This window comes from Suricata suricatta, chromosome 5 (genome assembly GCF_006229205.1).
Source record: "Suricata suricatta isolate VVHF042 chromosome 5, meerkat_22Aug2017_6uvM2_HiC, whole genome shotgun sequence".
Taxonomy (NCBI): Eukaryota; Metazoa; Chordata; class Mammalia; order Carnivora; family Herpestidae; genus Suricata; species Suricata suricatta.
Genome location: NC_043704.1, coordinates 117,651,319 through 117,669,131, shown reverse-complemented (window position 1 = coordinate 117,669,131; position 17,813 = coordinate 117,651,319). Strand labels below are relative to the sequence as shown.

General features: G+C 37.0%; 2 protein-coding genes and 1 long non-coding RNA gene across 3 annotated transcripts in view; 1 reads left to right on the top strand and 2 right to left on the bottom strand.

Annotated features, from left to right (window-relative positions):
* Positions 1 to 17,813, bottom strand: part of SLC9A9 (solute carrier family 9 member A9) — a 534,926-nt gene that overhangs the window by 343,778 nt on the left and 173,335 nt on the right. The gene's annotated exons all lie outside the window — the stretch shown is intronic.
* Positions 1 to 17,813, top strand: part of LOC115292171 — a 55,730-nt gene that overhangs the window by 28,025 nt on the left and 9,892 nt on the right. The window lies entirely within an intron of this gene.
* LOC115292168 (actin-related protein 2/3 complex subunit 1A-like) lies at positions 8,159 to 9,496 on the bottom strand. The gene is given in 2 exon segments (XM_029940100.1): positions 8,159 to 8,800; positions 8,802 to 9,496. Coding segments are annotated over 2 exon segments (1,113 nt in total). The 5' UTR covers positions 9,387 to 9,496; the 3' UTR covers positions 8,159 to 8,272.

Sequence of the window (17,813 nt, the reverse complement as noted above, 5' to 3'; positions counted from 1 at the left end):
CAGGTCCTTCAGCCATTTTGATCTTATTTTTGTGTATGGTGTAAGAGATTGGTCTAGTTTCATTCTTCTACATGTTGCTGTCCAGTTTTCCCAGCACCACCTGCTAAAGAGGCCGTCTTTTTTCCATTGGATACTCTTTCCTGCTTTTTTCCCTAGTTTGTATGCAGTATAATACATTTAATCTCTTCCCTATTAATAGGCACTTTGGCTGTTTACATTTTTGTCATTCCACTGATGCACTGATAGGTCTCTTTGTCTGCATAAGCAAATGTTTACTGAGGTATATTATTAGAAATAGTTTTCCTGGTACATTTAAAATTTCAAGTGATAGTGACAAAAGTGTGTAAGAATGCTTGATTTTCTTCATTTTTGCCAACACTGATCTGAATATAAACTCCTTAAATCTTGCTAATTGGATGCATGAAAAATATCTCATTTTATTTTGTATTTTCTTATTTGCAAATAAACACCACTTTACTTGGCTATATATATTTTGTGCATGTACACACACACACCTGTAAATTATTTTTTCATATTTTATAGAATTTTCTACTGTACTTTCTTTCTCATCCTGATTTGTAGTTCTCTGTATTTAAAATTCTAATCATTTGGGGTGCCTGGGTGCTCAGTTTCTTGAGTGTCTTACTCTTGATTTCAGCTCAGGTCATGATCTCACAGTTTGTGAGTTCGTGCCCCACATTGGGCTCTGTGCTGACTCTGCCATGCCTGGTTGGGATTCTGTCTATTCCTCTCTCTCTCTGCTCCTCCCCTGCTTGCGCTCCCTTCGGCTCTCTCAAAATAAATAAATAAACTTTAAAAATTATTTTTAAAAACCTCTAATTGTCACAAATGTTGCCGTTATTTTTCTTTTCTTTTCTTTTTTAATAGTTATTGTCAAATTGGTTTCCATATAACACCCAGTGCTCTTTCTCACAAGTGCCCTCCTCCATGATCACCACCTCCTTCAACCCTTGATTCCTTTTCAGTATTCAAAAGTCTCTCAGGTTCTGTGTCCCTCTCTCTTCCCATCTCTCTTTCCCCCTTCCCCTCCCGTTATTTCTTTTCTAACTAGTTCTGCTGTTGTTTACTTTTAAAATTTTTGTATAGTTAAGTTGGTTACTTTTTTACTTTACTGTTTTAAAATTCTGAATTTTACTTAGGAAGATCATTGACATCCAAAACTATAGAAATTGCTCTTAATATTTTCATTGTTTTTTCTTAACATTTAGCCCTGTATCCCATCTACAATTTCTTTTTAGGAATGATGTGAATTTTTCTCCCAAAGGAATAGCCCATTGCCCCATACTATTTATAAAAACATCCAATCTGTTGCCTTTATCTTGGAAGGACAATTTGGCTTGGGTTTCACATTCTTTCCCTCATAAGTGAAAATGTGCCGCTTTTCCATCTTCTGAAATTGAATGTCACTGTGGTCAAGTCCAAGGCCAACCTGATTATTTCTGCTCTTATAAGTGACTTGGATTTTCTGCCTAGATGCCCCCATAATTCTTTCTTTAAACTTGAAATTCAGTAACTCTGCCAAATTATCTCATGGTGCTGATGATTCCAAATGAAATTTTCCTGGCATGCAGTGAGTTCTTTAAGTTTTTTAGTCCACATATTATATCATTTCAGAAGAATATTGTTTTATCATGTTTTAAAATATTTTCCATGTGTTTTCTTCTTCAAAAACACCCAAATGTCTGACATCCATTTCTATCATATTCTTCATAGTCATTACTATATCTTTGTTTTATTCTACTTTGTTTTGAGTTATTTCAAGTGTGTTTTTTATGTTTTTGACATGTTTTCAGAGAAGTTCATTCTATTTTTGTTGCTTGTAAAGTGTCTTTCATCTCTTAAGTGATTTTATTTATCTCTCCAGCTTTTCTCCTGAGCTTTGCCAGCACCCTTTTAATCTCCCTTGATTATTTTATGTCTCTTCTTTTAATTCTTAAATTATATATGTATATATAGTTAGATAGATAGATAGATAGAGTGTAGATATAGAGAGAATATTGGCCTTCATGATAATGGAGAATTCTTTTGCCTACACTTTAATTCTTGGTAAATATGTTTGGGGATTGTGGGCTCTTCTTCGGCTTAAATTAAAAAAATATTTTGTAGTTCTAATGAACATATACTCCTTTTTAATTATTACTGGCTATTTATTAAAGAATAGTACAGGGATTCAAGGTAAGGGATGAAATAAAGTTGAATAAGCTGAGGCTGACTGCAGTTTGAATTTGTGTTTTGTTCTGATTATCTATTATTGTATAACAAATCACCCCAACCTTAGTGGCTTAAGCCAACAATCAGTCATTTGTTCACAAATCTGTAAATTGGACAGAACTCAGTAGGTTCAGCTTATTTTCTGCTGCACCTGGTATCAGCTGGGACAGCTGGAATGGGGTTGGAGGGTCAATTTCAAGGATGGATCACCCACCCATCTGGGAAGTCTTGTTTGCTGTCATTCCCTCTCCAGGTAGTACTCTCCACAGACTAGCGTGACCATCTCACAGTGGTTGGGTTCCAAGAGGGAGTGTCCCAAGGGACGGGAAGTGGAAGCTGCTGGTTTCTTACGGCCTGGGTTTGGAAACTGGCACAGCATCTCTTCCTCTGTCTTCTATAAATCCAATGGAAAGTAAAAAAGACTTCATCTCTTCATGAGAAAAGAGTCAAATAATTTGGGGGCCATGTTTTAAAACTGCCATAAGATATTTGTCTCAAGTATCTGTCACCAAATCTGTTCCTTTTCTGGTAGGAATACATCTTTTTGCAGTCTATAGCATTCAACCTGAGGTGGCATAGAGAAAAGACCCACAGGTTGCAGATGGGTTATGTTTTGATTTGGAAATTGCTGCCCCCCACTCCAATGCAAATAGCCTCTTCCATATCCTAGCTAGAAAACTTGAATGTGGGTCAGCATGATTTCTCCTCATCTTTCATTCTGAAAGGTCAGACTATTTCCCCCATTTCTACCTTGGCCCACTTACCTGATCTTATCTGTTCTCTAAACAACGGATTATTGGCTGGTCCTGTCAGTAAGTGATCTGCTGTCAGGTCTGAGAAAAACCAACTTGGCTTGGCATATTTCCATCCCTCATTCAAGATTTCACATTATTGACAGCAATATCTCATACTTAAATCTTACTCAGTTTATGGTTTTACTTTATTTATTATTTTTTTTGTTTGAACTTTTGCAGATTTTTAAAATTTTTTTAAATTAAAAAAAATTTTTTATTTGATAGTTTATTGTCAAATTGGTTTCCATATAACACCCAGTGCTTTAAAGTGTGGCTATTTCTATTTCGTGGGCTATGCAAAACTTCTGTTTTTCAATGTTTTTCATAGTTTTAATTTGCTTTGAGGGAGGCTAGTATATTTTATCCTGCTGTCTTAAGCAGAAGTTTCATATGAACTTAAGAATCACTCTAAAAATATCTGTTGGGATTTTTAACAGGGAGACTATCGGTATAGATTACTTGAGGGAAGAGTTGACTACTTTACAGTATTGAATCTTTCAACCCTATTTCATAGTAGGTCTTCTCATTTATTGAGTTGGTCTTTTTTGTCCTTCACTGAAGTAACTATTTCTCTTCTCAGATATCTTGTAGGTTTATTATTTAGAGCTTTTCTAATGGGTGTAGATTTTAAACTGCTATTATGAACAAAATAATTTTCCCATTATATTTTATCATCAATTGTTGCTGACATCTAGGAAAGCTGGTTTTGTGTGTCTATCTTCTGTCCAGCCAAATTTCTGAGCTCTCTAGTATTTTGCCATTTGAGTCTCATAGTTTTAAGTAGACAATCATATCAGCTCATCTATTGAAAATTTTATTTTTATTTTTATATTTTCAATTTTTATGATTTTACTTTTTAAATTTCAACTCATCCCTGTTTTATGGATATATAGTCTCTTGTATCCATCTTATTAAATAAATAACATGTACTAGGCTTTGGTTTTCGACAATTTTATTTCTTTATAACATTGGTCTTATCTGCTTTCATAATCTATTTTTTCTGTGCAATCTCATTTATAAAATCCCAACAGATTTATATTTTTTAAGATTAAGCATATAGGTATATTAAAGCAGCCATCTTGATAAAATCAGAACGTGGACTTGAAGGTGACTGTCTTGCTCAGTGGTATAAAGATAGTAAGTGAAAGTCATCATCTAGACTCTCAGACCAGCTTTCACTTCTCCATGGAAAAGTAAAATACACTATCCACATGAGGTATGTTCTAGATTAAAGTTTTCCACCAAAATGTTTACCAGAATTACTTATAAAAAGAAAGTTGAATAATACATTATATTTTTTCTACTTTTCATAATTTTTTCTTATAAACATGCTAATGAAAAGGCTAAAAGTCAAAAGCTATAAGAATAGACAATGCCTGAAAATCTAATTGACAATAGTCACGTAATAACAAATTCACTCACTGAGAAAGGTATTCTGATGTCCATAAAAACAAGGTAGGCAGATGAAGATGGGGATGAGGTTAAAGATAAAAAGAGTATAAATTTCCAGACATATTAGAGTTAAACATTAAATCAGATTTTACCATTTAACTGCTATTCTGGTAGTAAGCTATTTGGCACAGGCTTTGAATTTGACTTGCATATGTCCAATTTGAATTAAGCACTTTGAGAAAAATCAGATTTAACTTATAATTCTGACACTACAGGATGATGCCAGAGAGTATATAGTCTGGATTTTATGTGTTTGATTTCACATAAGAATTCCCTGGCACTCATTCCACTATTTTTTGAAATGAGAAACCAGTACTGTTAACCCATGAAGAACAAACTAAATGGTGAAAAAATGTCTTCCTTTTCCTCTAAATGCTGCATGTCATTCTGGCAATGAAAAAAATGATGTATTTGAGACCCTCTGGGTCAGGAAAATTGATAAGAGCTCCCAACTTCTTTCTCATAAACAACCAATATTTTAAAGCTATTAACACAGGAGCTGGGCATTCAAAGACAGTTCATTTATCATCCAGTAGCCGGTGAGGGTGTCAGGGCTTGCAGTCAGGCTCTGAAAAATGGGCCCTGAGTTCACCCCCTATAGCTGAGCAGCTGCTCCTTCCCAAAGTTTTAATCAGATTCCCTGAGCATTACATGCCCCAGTAAGGCAGAGCCCACATAAAACTTGCAATAAGCCTGCCATGTAAATTCATTATGGAGCCCAAGTAATATAAACATATTATGTTCTTCAGGCCAAGAGAGCACTTTTCATTTAGATTAAAATTATGACCGCATATTGATTTGGCTCATTGTTCTCTGGAAAATTTTTTCTAGGAAAAAATTCAGCAATGATCACCTGAAATAAAATTTTCTGGTTGTTCAAAATGAAGTCAGGCTTAAACACATAGGAAAGAAAATATGCCTTAGGACAAAAAACAATCCCAACCCAGAGCTACTGAAACTATTGATAAGTTTTGTCTTTTTGTTTAGATCCACTTCTCTCCAGTCCGTTAGGTGAGAGGCATGGGCTTTTTCAGACACTAAAGGAAGTTTATGACCTTCCCCCTAAAGTTTACTGTGCAGTGTTTTAGGTCATGTTAATAGAAGCCAGTTTACCAACCTTTGGAAATTTAACCTCCATGAGGCTGAAGTCATGATTAGTTCATGTCATAGATGGCTCTGATATCTAGTTATGAATTATTCTCTGTCACTAGGCCACTGTCTTAGGAATGTATGCCATTGGTCACAACATAGAGAAGAAGAGGGAATCACTATCAACCCTCCACGTCAGATATTAAAGGACATTCGATAGAGCCAAATGACATTTATGCATAGTGACAAAAATGTAATGTATCAATCACAAGGATTGACTAGTCATGGAAGAATCTAGAAGAATCACAGAATCAAACACTGCCTGTGATCATCCCAGATATATGTAAAGATGACAAGAGCAAATTTTAGTTAGCCTCACAAACTATGAGTAGTTTTAAGTTATCCTAAATGTTAGTATGGATTCAGGGGGTGGTTGCCAAGCATTTAAAAATTTTACATTCCATGGGAAAAAAATACCTTTTGTGTGAAAGATGCATCTATCTGTCATCTGTCTTCATGGTCACCGTACAACCCTCTGGATATTATTTGCCTTTATATGGAGCTTTGTCTATGGGAAAGGCTGCTTTTTATCATACGATTTGGGGTACTTGAAATTCTGGTGAAAGTAATTTCCTGTGGTGAATTAATAAAGCAGATGCTTATTATGATTCTGTTTCCTAAGTAGCTTGACTATGGAAAGAAAATGAGCTGATCATGCCAGCATCTATATTCCGGTCATTGGGTCAGTCATTTCTTGGTGTTCATTATATCAGTGCCCTGGTGTCCACCTCTGCCTCAGATGTACTTTACATAGTACAACTCACTTTCTTACTACATGGCTGGTCATCCTGGGCCCAGACTAGAGAACATCACTAAGTTCGTCAATGTAAAGAGCTAAAATTCAAATAGAGTCTAAAATTATTAAGAAGCTACCCATGACTTAGTGACAATATACAGCAGTAGACAGAACCCCTTCAACTCTCTCCCAAAACTGGTTCGTTGCCTAGAACATCAATTCAAAGTTACTTGAGCACATAAAGGACAGTTTTTAAAACATCTACATCTTACAGCATATCAACAGCAGGTACAGTAGAAATGTACCCTACTGTCCACCCATGGAGGTGTAACCTTTTCCAAGGAATTGGAGAGGACTGAAGAGATGGCTTCCTAGGGTGGATCATAAATCTGACAATAAGAAAACATGAGGTAAGCATAATATAGAGTAAGAGAAACTACACAGACAATGGGAAGGATGAAGGGCAGTCTCCAGAAAGAGTATATGAACACTACAGCTACAAAGGCAAGAGCCTAAAATCTTGAAGAAAAATGGAAGGACCCCAGGGAAGATGTTTTACCAGACAAGAATCCTTTAGATGGTTTGAAATTATTAAATATTATCTAGAATTTCATATGAATTGATTTCAACATTTCTAAGCAAAACTGAAATCTGTTGTCAGACTCCTGTGTACCATTTTGAGAAACATTTTGATGAACATGACTTCTTGAGTGAAAACTGGATTGTATTAATAAGCAGATCTTTTGCTGTCTCCCCTTCTCTGCATAATATCATCTCTACCTCCTCTATCATTGTAGAAGATAACAGAGTGCTTAATTCTGCATTATTTTATACTTCTTCATTAATAACCATTATTGTTATTGTCACAGGCATTCCTTATTAAATTTATGATTGTTTCAACAATTTTTTTTTGCTCACCACTGTTTCTTTCTGAGTGCTGTTTCTTATTTCTATCACTGATTATCTATGAGTGGTAAGTTCTGTCTACTTGAACACATTTATTTCATTCTTATCTGTGAATGATATTTCAGTTGAATTTAAAGGTTAGGTATTTGGCTATTGTCTTTTGTCAATTTGTACATATTATTCCACTGCTCTCTGGCAGCTAATAACATTAATGAGAAAACTGGTGCCATTTCAATTGTTTTCCATCATAAGTAATCCATCCTTCCTCTCTGGTTGCTTAACACTGCCACTTTGTCTTTGATGATCTCATGTCTCACTACAATATATTTGGGTGTGAATTAGTTTTAATTTATCCAGTTCAGGTTATAATGTGATGTTTCAATTTCTCTCTTCAATTACAAAAAGTTATCATCCATTATATCATTAAATATTATCACAAATTGATTCTCTTTGGTGTCTCCTTTTAAAATTCTTATTGATGTATTCTGAATTGTTTCCTGCTATCCTCCATGTCTCTTAGCCAACTTTTTATATTGTTTTAATCTGTACTTCATTCTGGGTCATTTGCCAACTTTATCTTCTGGCTCACCAGCTGGGTTTAATATGACATTTATCTCATTCAGTTTTGTTTTGTTTTGTTTTTTTTTTACACATTCAGGATTTTTATTTAACTGTTCAGCAGACAACTTACATATCTCTGCACCCTTTCCTTTAAGTTAGTGTGACAATTTTCCAAAATAAACTACTTCAAGAGAAGCTTTGGTCAAGAATGGAATGAAATAGCAAAAACAAAAAACAAAAGACCCAAATCACTGCTGCTTTTAAAAAACCAACTTTCATCAATTATATTCAAACAAAACCACACAAACATTTGCGTGATGCGTGTCTTCAGTGTTTCCTTGCAGCTGGCTCTCCTCACCACCATGCAAACGGTGGGGCCATATCAGCACACTCTGTCACTTTTGTCAGTTTGTCATGCTGGATCTGGGAGGCTCACTCAGCTTCACATTATCTGGAGGCCCTGGATTGAAGACTCCAAGGTCTTGAAATCCCAAATTGTCATGGTTCCATCGATGCCAGTAGTGCAAAATTTGCGACAATCTTGTTTGTCCACCTCATAAATAGACACCTGAGTGATGCTATTCTGGTGCAGCGTCTCCAAGGCCGTGTTGCGGTCCTCAGTCGTGGCTCTCTTGTCCATGTTGCGGAAGCGCTCCATGGCAGACATGTTGCGCTGGATGCTCCGTTTTGGAATGTCTAGTTTGGAGATGAAGGTCAAGCAGCCACGGTCATCGTAGTTAAAGAGCATCGGGCAGCAGTCATGGCCAGCAGCTACGACGCTGTTCTCCGAGACAAACGACACACTCAGCAGGGGCAGGAACTCCGTTTTCAGAGTTGAGACCTGCACGCTTTTTGAGGCATCGGCAACGGATACGGTGCTGTCATGGCTGACCCAGGCCAGGCGGCTCCCGCTGGCAGAGAAGCTGACCCCATGCACCCAGCCACCAGTGCCACTGCCACCAAACTCTTGACATCAGCTGACCAAAAGGCATCTTGCTGCCCCATGGTGTACTGGCTGGCTTTTCATCCACTTCTTTAATGTAGGCAGAAAACACTCTGCATTTGAAATCACACGATCCTGCTGCCAGCAAAACATTGTTGGGATGCCAATCCGAGCTGAGGACTGTGGAGCGAATGGGCTTTTTAATGTGCTTGCTGACCCACCAGTCATTTTCAGACGCAAAGTAACAAACAGAGATGAGTCGTGCTCCACTTCCCACAGCAAATTTGTTCTCTAGCGGGGACCACTTGACAAAAGTCGCTGCATGATTAATTTTCAGGATCACCAAGGTTGGCTTCCAGACACCATCTTTCTGACTCCAGACATAGGCATTGCGGTCTGCCCCACAAGTGACGATGCGGTCGCTCTTGGGAGCCCAGTCCATACCTGGGATGTGTCCATTGTGCTCCTTGAGTTCATGAGCCTTCATCCACTGGCTCCCGTTCTTCTTATAGATGTGGACTTCGTGATTGTTGGGGCTAAGAGCAATCTGGGTACGATCCCTGTTCCAGGTATGGCAGGTGATTGGCTCTAGTAAAAACTGATGCAGGGACATTATTTTTAGTGTTTTCAAAGGATAGGAAGCTGGGATCGGGGCAGTGCGGACCGGCTCGGAGCGGAGAATTCGCGGACTCTGGTCCGTCGACGGGAACAGGCTCCGGCGGGCGCGGGCGGACGACCGGGGCCCAGTCTCATTCAGTTTTTAAAGCCAGTATCTGCATTTTTCTTTTTGAAAAGTTCTTTTGTTTCCTATTTCACTCTCCCTATTTTCCTTGTTCCTACATTCATCTCTTCAGTAATTTTTAAAATGCTCATTTTATAATTATTCTCAGACTTCTATAATTTTTGTTTAGTTCTTTAGGGTCCTTGTTCTATTGATGCACTTTTTTGTTGTTGTTGTTTATCTCCTGGCTTTTCTTCATGGTGGATTGTTTTTCCCTTTGTGGCCTATAAACTTTAACTGTCAGCTCATTTTCAGGAAAAAATGAATTTTTTTCTGTGGGATTTCCATGCGCCTGGGTTAGGAAAATATCAGTTCAGAGTAATGGCATCTCCAAGCTTATATTGTTGTTCTAGCTTGGGAAGTGTTATTTTAAGCTAGAACAACAATATAAGCTTGGAGATGCCATTAGCTACCCTCTTCTGCTTGTTAGGGTAAGTCAGGTATCTGTAGTAGGGAAGAATGAGGTTGATCCTAAGAGGAAATCAGAGGCAAGAAAGAACAAGGAAAGAGTAGACAATAGAAAAGAAAAAAATAGACATGTGTGAATTTCTGAGTCCTGGCATGCTCAGAGTAGCCCATCAAATGTAGCCCAAAGTTTAGCTCTGTGAAAGAGGCCAATGAATTCTTTTTGCCTAAGCTAATTTGAATTGAGTTTCTGTCACTTACATCTGACTGATAACACCAATAAATTAAAATACAATAGAATTAAGATAATAAAGCATCAGTATGGACTTCTTTTATTTATTTATTTTTGGTAGGTCAATTTGTCATGCATTGCATGACATGGAGCACAGGAAGTTCTAAGTCATGGGGCTGAGCTCTGGAGAACCAGTGAGTGAACATCAGACCTAATCTGAGAGACCAGGGACAGAGTCACAGGATAAGCCAAGGTCACTTTCCAGTAATCTGAACAGGGACATTAAGAGCTAGGGTAGGGAGACGTCAGAGTCATAGCCAGGAAACAGGAACCAGGGATCATGAATAAGAAAAAACAAACACAGACACAGCAGCAGGCGGGGGTATGGGGCAGCAGGCATTGGGGGTTCTGACTTAAAGCTGGAGGTCATCTGAGCGCTTGCTTCCTAGCCACTTCTTAAAGATTCTCATTCCTGCTAGGTGATGCCACCTGGTGTCCAAAAAATGAAGTTGGGATGAAATTGACTGCCAGGACAAGGAGTTCTTAAGCAAAAAGGGCCATAACTTCTTTTCTTAAATTATATATCACAGCAGTATGTAGAAAGGCATCAAAATAAATGCCTTTCATGCTGAATATCAGCTTCCAAAGCAAATATCAAAGTGAATTACCTTCAGAAAAATGTCAAGATATAAGAAACTAATTTCTAAGTTAAAAAGATTCATAAGAAATATACTTTCTGGTTGTGATAATAGTTTTGGTTTATTCTCATCAAAAGGTGACACCTTCTCATCACCCCTTTGTTTACAACTATGGGTCAATTTGGAAAGAAAGTTGAGCTAAGGAAGATAACTAACAAGCTTTTCAAATATTTGGAAGAAGTAGTATGGAGAATATTAAACAGCGTCCTCTGGAATAGATTTTAATGAGAGAATTAGTAAAATGTCTCTGCCTTCATCTGAAAGCCTATACTAATGGGTTCCTTCAGCAATTATTTGAGAACCTTCCAAATAATTAGCTATATACTGTGGGGGACAGAAAAATGTAGAACTTGCCTTCAAGAAACTTTGCAGTCTATTTAGAGATAATGGTACCAAGAGAAATAATGAATATCCTTAGAGATGTGTGTTTGTAACCAACCCTACAAAGCTACTTTCTGAGACAATTTTTAGAGCAAGGTTTGTGCACATATTAAATCCCATGATAGCTGTTGTTTGCCTATTTCAGTGAGGAGTTGTTGAGGACAGGCATGGGTGACCTTTCCATCTATATCACCAATACTCAGTGTAATGTTTGGCACATGTAGATCCTCAGTACATTTTTGTTGCATAAATAGATGATATCTCAAGTTTCCTTAGTCACATGGTTCTTTGAGTCTTACTGCCATCCCATTAACTTCTCTATTAAATTTTCCTTAAGGAATACAAAAAGTGTGGTCTCAAAATGTCACTCACTCTAAGTGCCAAGCATTCGCTGGTATCACACTTTAAACAGCATTTTCTAGTAAGAACCTCTAAGTAGTATAACATGCTTATTTGAAAAAGGAAAATTAGTGCTCCACTTCTTCCTCTTTTTTAATGATGTACATTGAACCTCCTTATAAGCATTTGCTTAATAAGGGAAAAAGGTACCTACTATATATTTATTGTCATCTAAGAGCCCGCTGTTTAATGGGGTTCTTATTTTACCTCTAAGAAAAGCTGGAGGCATTTGCACACTGTGAATTATCTCAAAAGTAGATGTTTCAGTATAATACTGGCAGTATTTCAGTTTTGCAGATAAATGACCGAAATCACTCAAAAACATGTTTCTGCTCTTTCATGGGTGGGAAAAAAAAATTTAGACTTTTAACATTTATAGAATTTATATTTATTTATTTAATTTTATTGATGTTTATTTCTTTTGAGAGAGAGAAAGAGAAAGAAAGAGAGCATGAGTGAGGGAGGGTCAGAAAGAGAGGGAGACACAGAATCTGAAGCAGGCTACATGGGGCTGGAACACAGGAAGCACGAGATCATGACCTGAACTGGTCAGAGCTCAACTGACTGAGCCACCCAGGAGCCCCTACAGAATTTGTATTTAAATGAAGATTGCTGGGGCGCCTAGGTGGTTCAGTCTGTTGAGTGTCCAACTTTGGTTCAAATCATGATATCACCGTTCATGGATTGGAGCCCCCCCATTGGGCTCTGTGCTGATAGCTCTGAGCCCAGAGCCTGCTTCAGATTTTGTGTCTCCCTCTCTCTCTGCCCCTCCCTAGCTCATGTTCTCTCAATCTCTTTGTCTCCAAAAATAAATAAATAAATAAATAAATAAATAAATAAATAAATAAAAATAAAGATTGCCTATTATTAAGCATGTTCATGGGGGATTCTCTGGACCAGAGTTGATCATGAGTAACTTATCTACTTCCAATAAATATGTATTTAACCAAAAGATGAAAATGAAAATCACTTTGATCCCACCTAACACTTTGATTTTGTATATAAATTATTTTTATGTTATAATTATTCATACACACACACAGATTTGTTTTTTATAACCAAAATATATCTTACTGTATATTTCACTTAAACATTTTCTTATTTTGTTTAAAAATACACTGTGAACATCTTTTCACATCAATACATTTTCTCTCTATATCATTTTTCTAATGACTGCATATGGATTACATGATATTAATATATTATAATTTACTCAACCAACTAGTAACTTATTTACAACTTCTTCCTCAAATAAATGCACTCTTCTCCATGGAGAAATTGTTACACAGGACCTTACTTCTTAGGATAAATTTCTAGAAATGAAATAGGTGGCTCAGAGGATTAACAAATTCTAATGATTCTTAATAAATAACGCCAATTGCTTTTGTAAAAGTTCTATCACTTTTCTCTTTTACCAATAATGTAAAAGGGTTCTCACTTCCTCAAACTCCAATTTACCCGAAATATGATTGTTCTTTCATGAGTTCTGAAGATTTGCTTGTCAAAAAATGATACTTAGTTATGGTTTAATTTCTTTTGCTTTGTTATTCATGAAGCAGATCTTATTTAGTAGTGTTATAAGCCATTTATGTTTCTTCTTTTCATTACCTACTTATATCTTTTGCCCATTTTTCTATCATGTTTACCTTTTCCTTATTGGTGTTTGATAACAGCAGTAATATCAGCAGCTAATATCTAATGTTTATTGAGAGTTATAAGCCAGGCCCTGTTTTATATTTAATCGCACCTAATAAGGTGAGTGCTGTTACAAGCCTTGTTTTATAACAAGGCATCTGAGGCACAGAGAGGTGAAGTGGTCTATCTAAAGTCACATAACTAGTACATTTGGTATATTAAGAGATTTATAATTCATGTGTGTTATAAAGACCATCAACCTATAAACACTGTGTCTTCAAACCGCTTTCACGGTTTATCCTTCATTACTTAATTTTATTTTTCATGACTCTTGCCTGCTAGGCTTGCTCAACTCTATTGCCACCAAATAGATTGCTTTTCTTTTCTAGTTTCTGTTTTTGATATCTTGATCACCTAAAGAATATTTTAAATAAATATAATTAAAACAAATGCAAATATTCAGATAGTATAAAAAGATGCAAAATAAAGAGTTAAATTACACTTGCCTCCTTTGCATAAATCATAGTTCTACATAGCAAAAGTATCTCCTTTTAACCATTTATGTTTTTAGTTCTTCTGCCCATTGCTCTGTGACTCTATAAGTGATAGGCAGATAAGTCCATTTCTTGGTTTGTCAACTCTACACAGTATACATTAATTTATTACTATGAAAGATGTGATATTTCAGTAACTTATCCCTTCCTTTCCCTCTCCCCTCCTCCAACTAACTCCCAAGAGTAATATCAATTTTCACTGTGAGTGCCTTTTTAACTTCAAGTAATATACTTCAACTTCTATTTCTTGATTTATCAACTTTAGATGGTATGCCTTAACTAAGTGGTTCATTCTTAATGGGGGAAACCATATGTGAAAATGGTTATTCTCTATATTTCTTGGATCATAAAATGTCATATTTATGAAGGAATGCTTCACTAGAAGCTGGTCTATCCTTAGTTATTTTAATGACATGAAAGAGATCTGTGTAAGTAGAATGAAAGATCTTCATATAAATGGTTATCTAAATTATAAGTATATATATTTTTATATAGTGCCAATTATATAGATTATAGAGTCTTTCCAACTATATTGCTTTATTTATTGCTCAGAACAATTTTGTAAAGTGTATAGAACAACTATTCTTATATTTATAGGCAAGGGAACAAGCATGGAGAGCGTACAACTATATAGAGTCACTGTCATGGCTTCTAGGTTTGGTTTTCTTTTGTTTCTGTGCAGCATCCACTTCTTTTTTGGGGGCAGTATTACTTGAGCAATAATCCCACCTTTTCCCAGTCTTAGTTTATGTACTTCTGGTGAAAATGAGTATGGTTTTAAACTCCTGATGCAAGTGACTTAGAGCTGAGCCAATAAACATAGGACTTCTCCTCAGCCACAAGTGGGTCTGAAATGACAGCACAATCTGTCAGGTATACTAAGATTTGGACTGGGACTAATGGGACAGAGATTCTTGCTCTATTCTCCTGAAGAGACAGAAATCCCTATAAGATGTTGGCAGACAAACTGGGATGAAGTGAGGGAGCTGACCCTGAAGAAGCTGAGTAAGGCGAGAAAAAAAGAGTACTGCTCATTTCACTGGGTCCTTTGCCGTCATTTCTACTCCCGCTGTTCAGCCACATCATCCAACACAAATTCCTTTTTTGCTTACTACATTTTGGGTTGGTTTCCTGTCAACTGTAATAACTGCACTGTTAATTTGTGGCAAGCCTGACATCAGCTCTTTAACTTAAATCTAGGGCTCTTTCTACTCTACCACACTGCCTCTGAATGTAATGTCTTTGTTCAAGACTTAAAAACACATATCCTTCAAAGACCTCTCCAATATGTCTTTTGCCTTTCTTCATAGCCTACTACACAATCTTTAGAAATGCAAAACCATCATGTGGAATTCACTCATTTATGAACCAATACTCATACTACGTATTTGGGCATGACCTTCCCTACATACTTAAAATGACAGTATCGTTGAGAGAGAAAGGCTAATTTCAAAATATTTTGTTTAATAACATTACTTTTATTTTACGATGAATACTTCTGGATCGTTTTAAGCCATAGGGACACCACACACCACCTGCTGCTGTGTACAGTAGTTGTGGTTATCAAATTCAATTACCCATTAGTTGTCTGAAATTCAGAGCACATTTAACCTAGGAAACAGTATGATAATTTGCCATGTGCTTCTTAGACTAGCACAGAAAAGCTGATTTAATCTAAAATGTGGCTTAATTACTATATTTTTGAATGAAATGCTAGAGCACAGTACTGTCACAGCCCTGACAATTAAAACTTTAAAAACACTAACACTGAAAAGAACGGTTCTTAAACAAGGTGAGAGATGGGAAAGTAACTTACAGTATGTGGCCATTCCAGTGGAGCACGGAGGTAGTGCCAAAGGCCAGAGTGTCAATGATTTGAGTTCTTTATTATACTCGATTTCACATTAAAATGTATGACTTCTCTTCTCCATGGTGCAAGAAGAGCCCTATCACTATTCTTAAACTTGAAAACTACACAAAGATGGAACTAAGAAGAGGAAAACACAAAAGAGTTTTTATTTGTTCTATTAATATGCATTTCAAGTACTAGACTCTCTCTTACAAAAGTTACTGTCTAAAAAGCAAAGATAAGTTCAAACCCAAGAATGCTCTGCTGTGCTGGAAGGGAATTGACCGAGGTTCATGCAGGGCTGGAGTAGAAGCTTAGCATGTGGGCTAGTGGTTCCCGAAGGAGACTGAGGTAAGTGCGGAAAGACTTGATTAGACAGAAACAGAAGCTGGGAAGGAGTGAACTCTGTGCATGTAAAGGCATGAGTTACCAGCCAGAGAGTTGTGTCCAGGTGCTGTGCACAGCTTAATGTGAAAGAAGAGAAAAGCGAAGAAACAAAAGTTTGAACTTCTGGTCTGAAAGTCATGCAAAATTTTAAACAGGGAGCAGGAAGATAGTTGGAAGAGAGAATGTGGGGATGGGACATTAAAAGGAAAGGGAATATGTTGTGTAAGTGGGTATATAAAAAGAGATGGTCATATGTGCTGTGATCTAAGTATAAAAAGCAAGCAACCAAGTGAGCAACGTGAAGAGGACACCGTTGTGGAAAATTGCACAGGGTGGAGGGCGTGGTCAGCAACAGATGGCACTGGTGACCAGACAGTCTGGACCCAGGAAATGTGGGTGAGTTCTACTTAGTAGAGCTCAGCAAGAGGCCAGTGGGGTCCAGGTGCACCAGGTAGAAGGAAGAGCCTGCAGGTTTGAATGGTGGAGGTTTCCATGTCAAGTATTCCTAATTTAGTTTTACTTTTACTTTAAACATGGAGCTCATTGTGTTCACTCTGCATGACACCTAAATTGCCAAACCTGCAAAACGTAAGATTTTGGCTAGAATGGCAAGTGTCTCATGCCTAGAAAAATAAAGGAAAGAGATCTTGCCATGGTGGAAAACAAAACACTTTCGAAGACACCCATCGCACGGGTAGATGAGTAGAAAAGGCAGTGCCAGTAATAACCATGTATTGTTGACCTGAGGAGATAATAAAATGATCGTTTCAAATGCCCCCTGGGCTTGTGCACAACAGCATCAATATTGATCTCTGGAGTCTGCATTTTAAATGGAAAACTACTGTGAATGGTAGGGCTGAAAGTGGAAAGGCCAAACCTTCCCTTGGTTCTAACTGCATGGTTCTTTTTCCCAAGCTCAATTGTGCTTTGGTAGTTTCACTTTGCTTGGCCTTTTACAACTTGGCAGCTCAGGACACAAAACTGAGGGACTCAGCAGATTTAAAAAATTTTTATTCCAGGTGTTCCTTTAATACTAGTATTTCTTGGACAGAGATTCCTGATGTCTTAATTACTTATTCTTGGTGTTTCTTTAAAAACATCCTTTAGCATTTGTGTATCTGCCATGGATTTTGCTCTTAATTTGCACTCACTGGTACTTTTCTTTAATGTGGGAGAGGCACTTTTCAATGGCTAGGTGAAATAACAGTTTTTCTGGAGTTACTTGCTTAAAATTTGCTGAATTCAGTATATATACCACATCTTCTTGATCCACTCATCAGGTGTACTACATGGCAATGAGAAAGAATGAAATATGGCCATTTGTAGGAAAGTGGATGGACCTTGAGGGTGTCATGCTAAGCGAAATAAGTCAGGCAGAGAAGGACAGATACCATATGTTCGCACTCATAGGTCTAACAGGAAATTTTCAGAATGATCTAGCTGCAAGAAAAGCAAGCAGTTAGTAGTGCTTAAGAAAAATTGATTCAGTATCTAATGGATAGTTGATACCTGTCACAACACAGCATTTTACATACTGTTAAGTGAAACTGCAATACAATCTAAGTTTATTTTGGGAGTGTTTGCTGTATCATTGGATTTAATGAAATGTTTAGAGGTGCAGTACGCATGACTTTGAGTAGATAATGAAAGAAAATGCAAAATGCTTATTGATTTATGATGTGGTTTCATCTTAGCTTGGGCAAACCATGCAGTATTTAA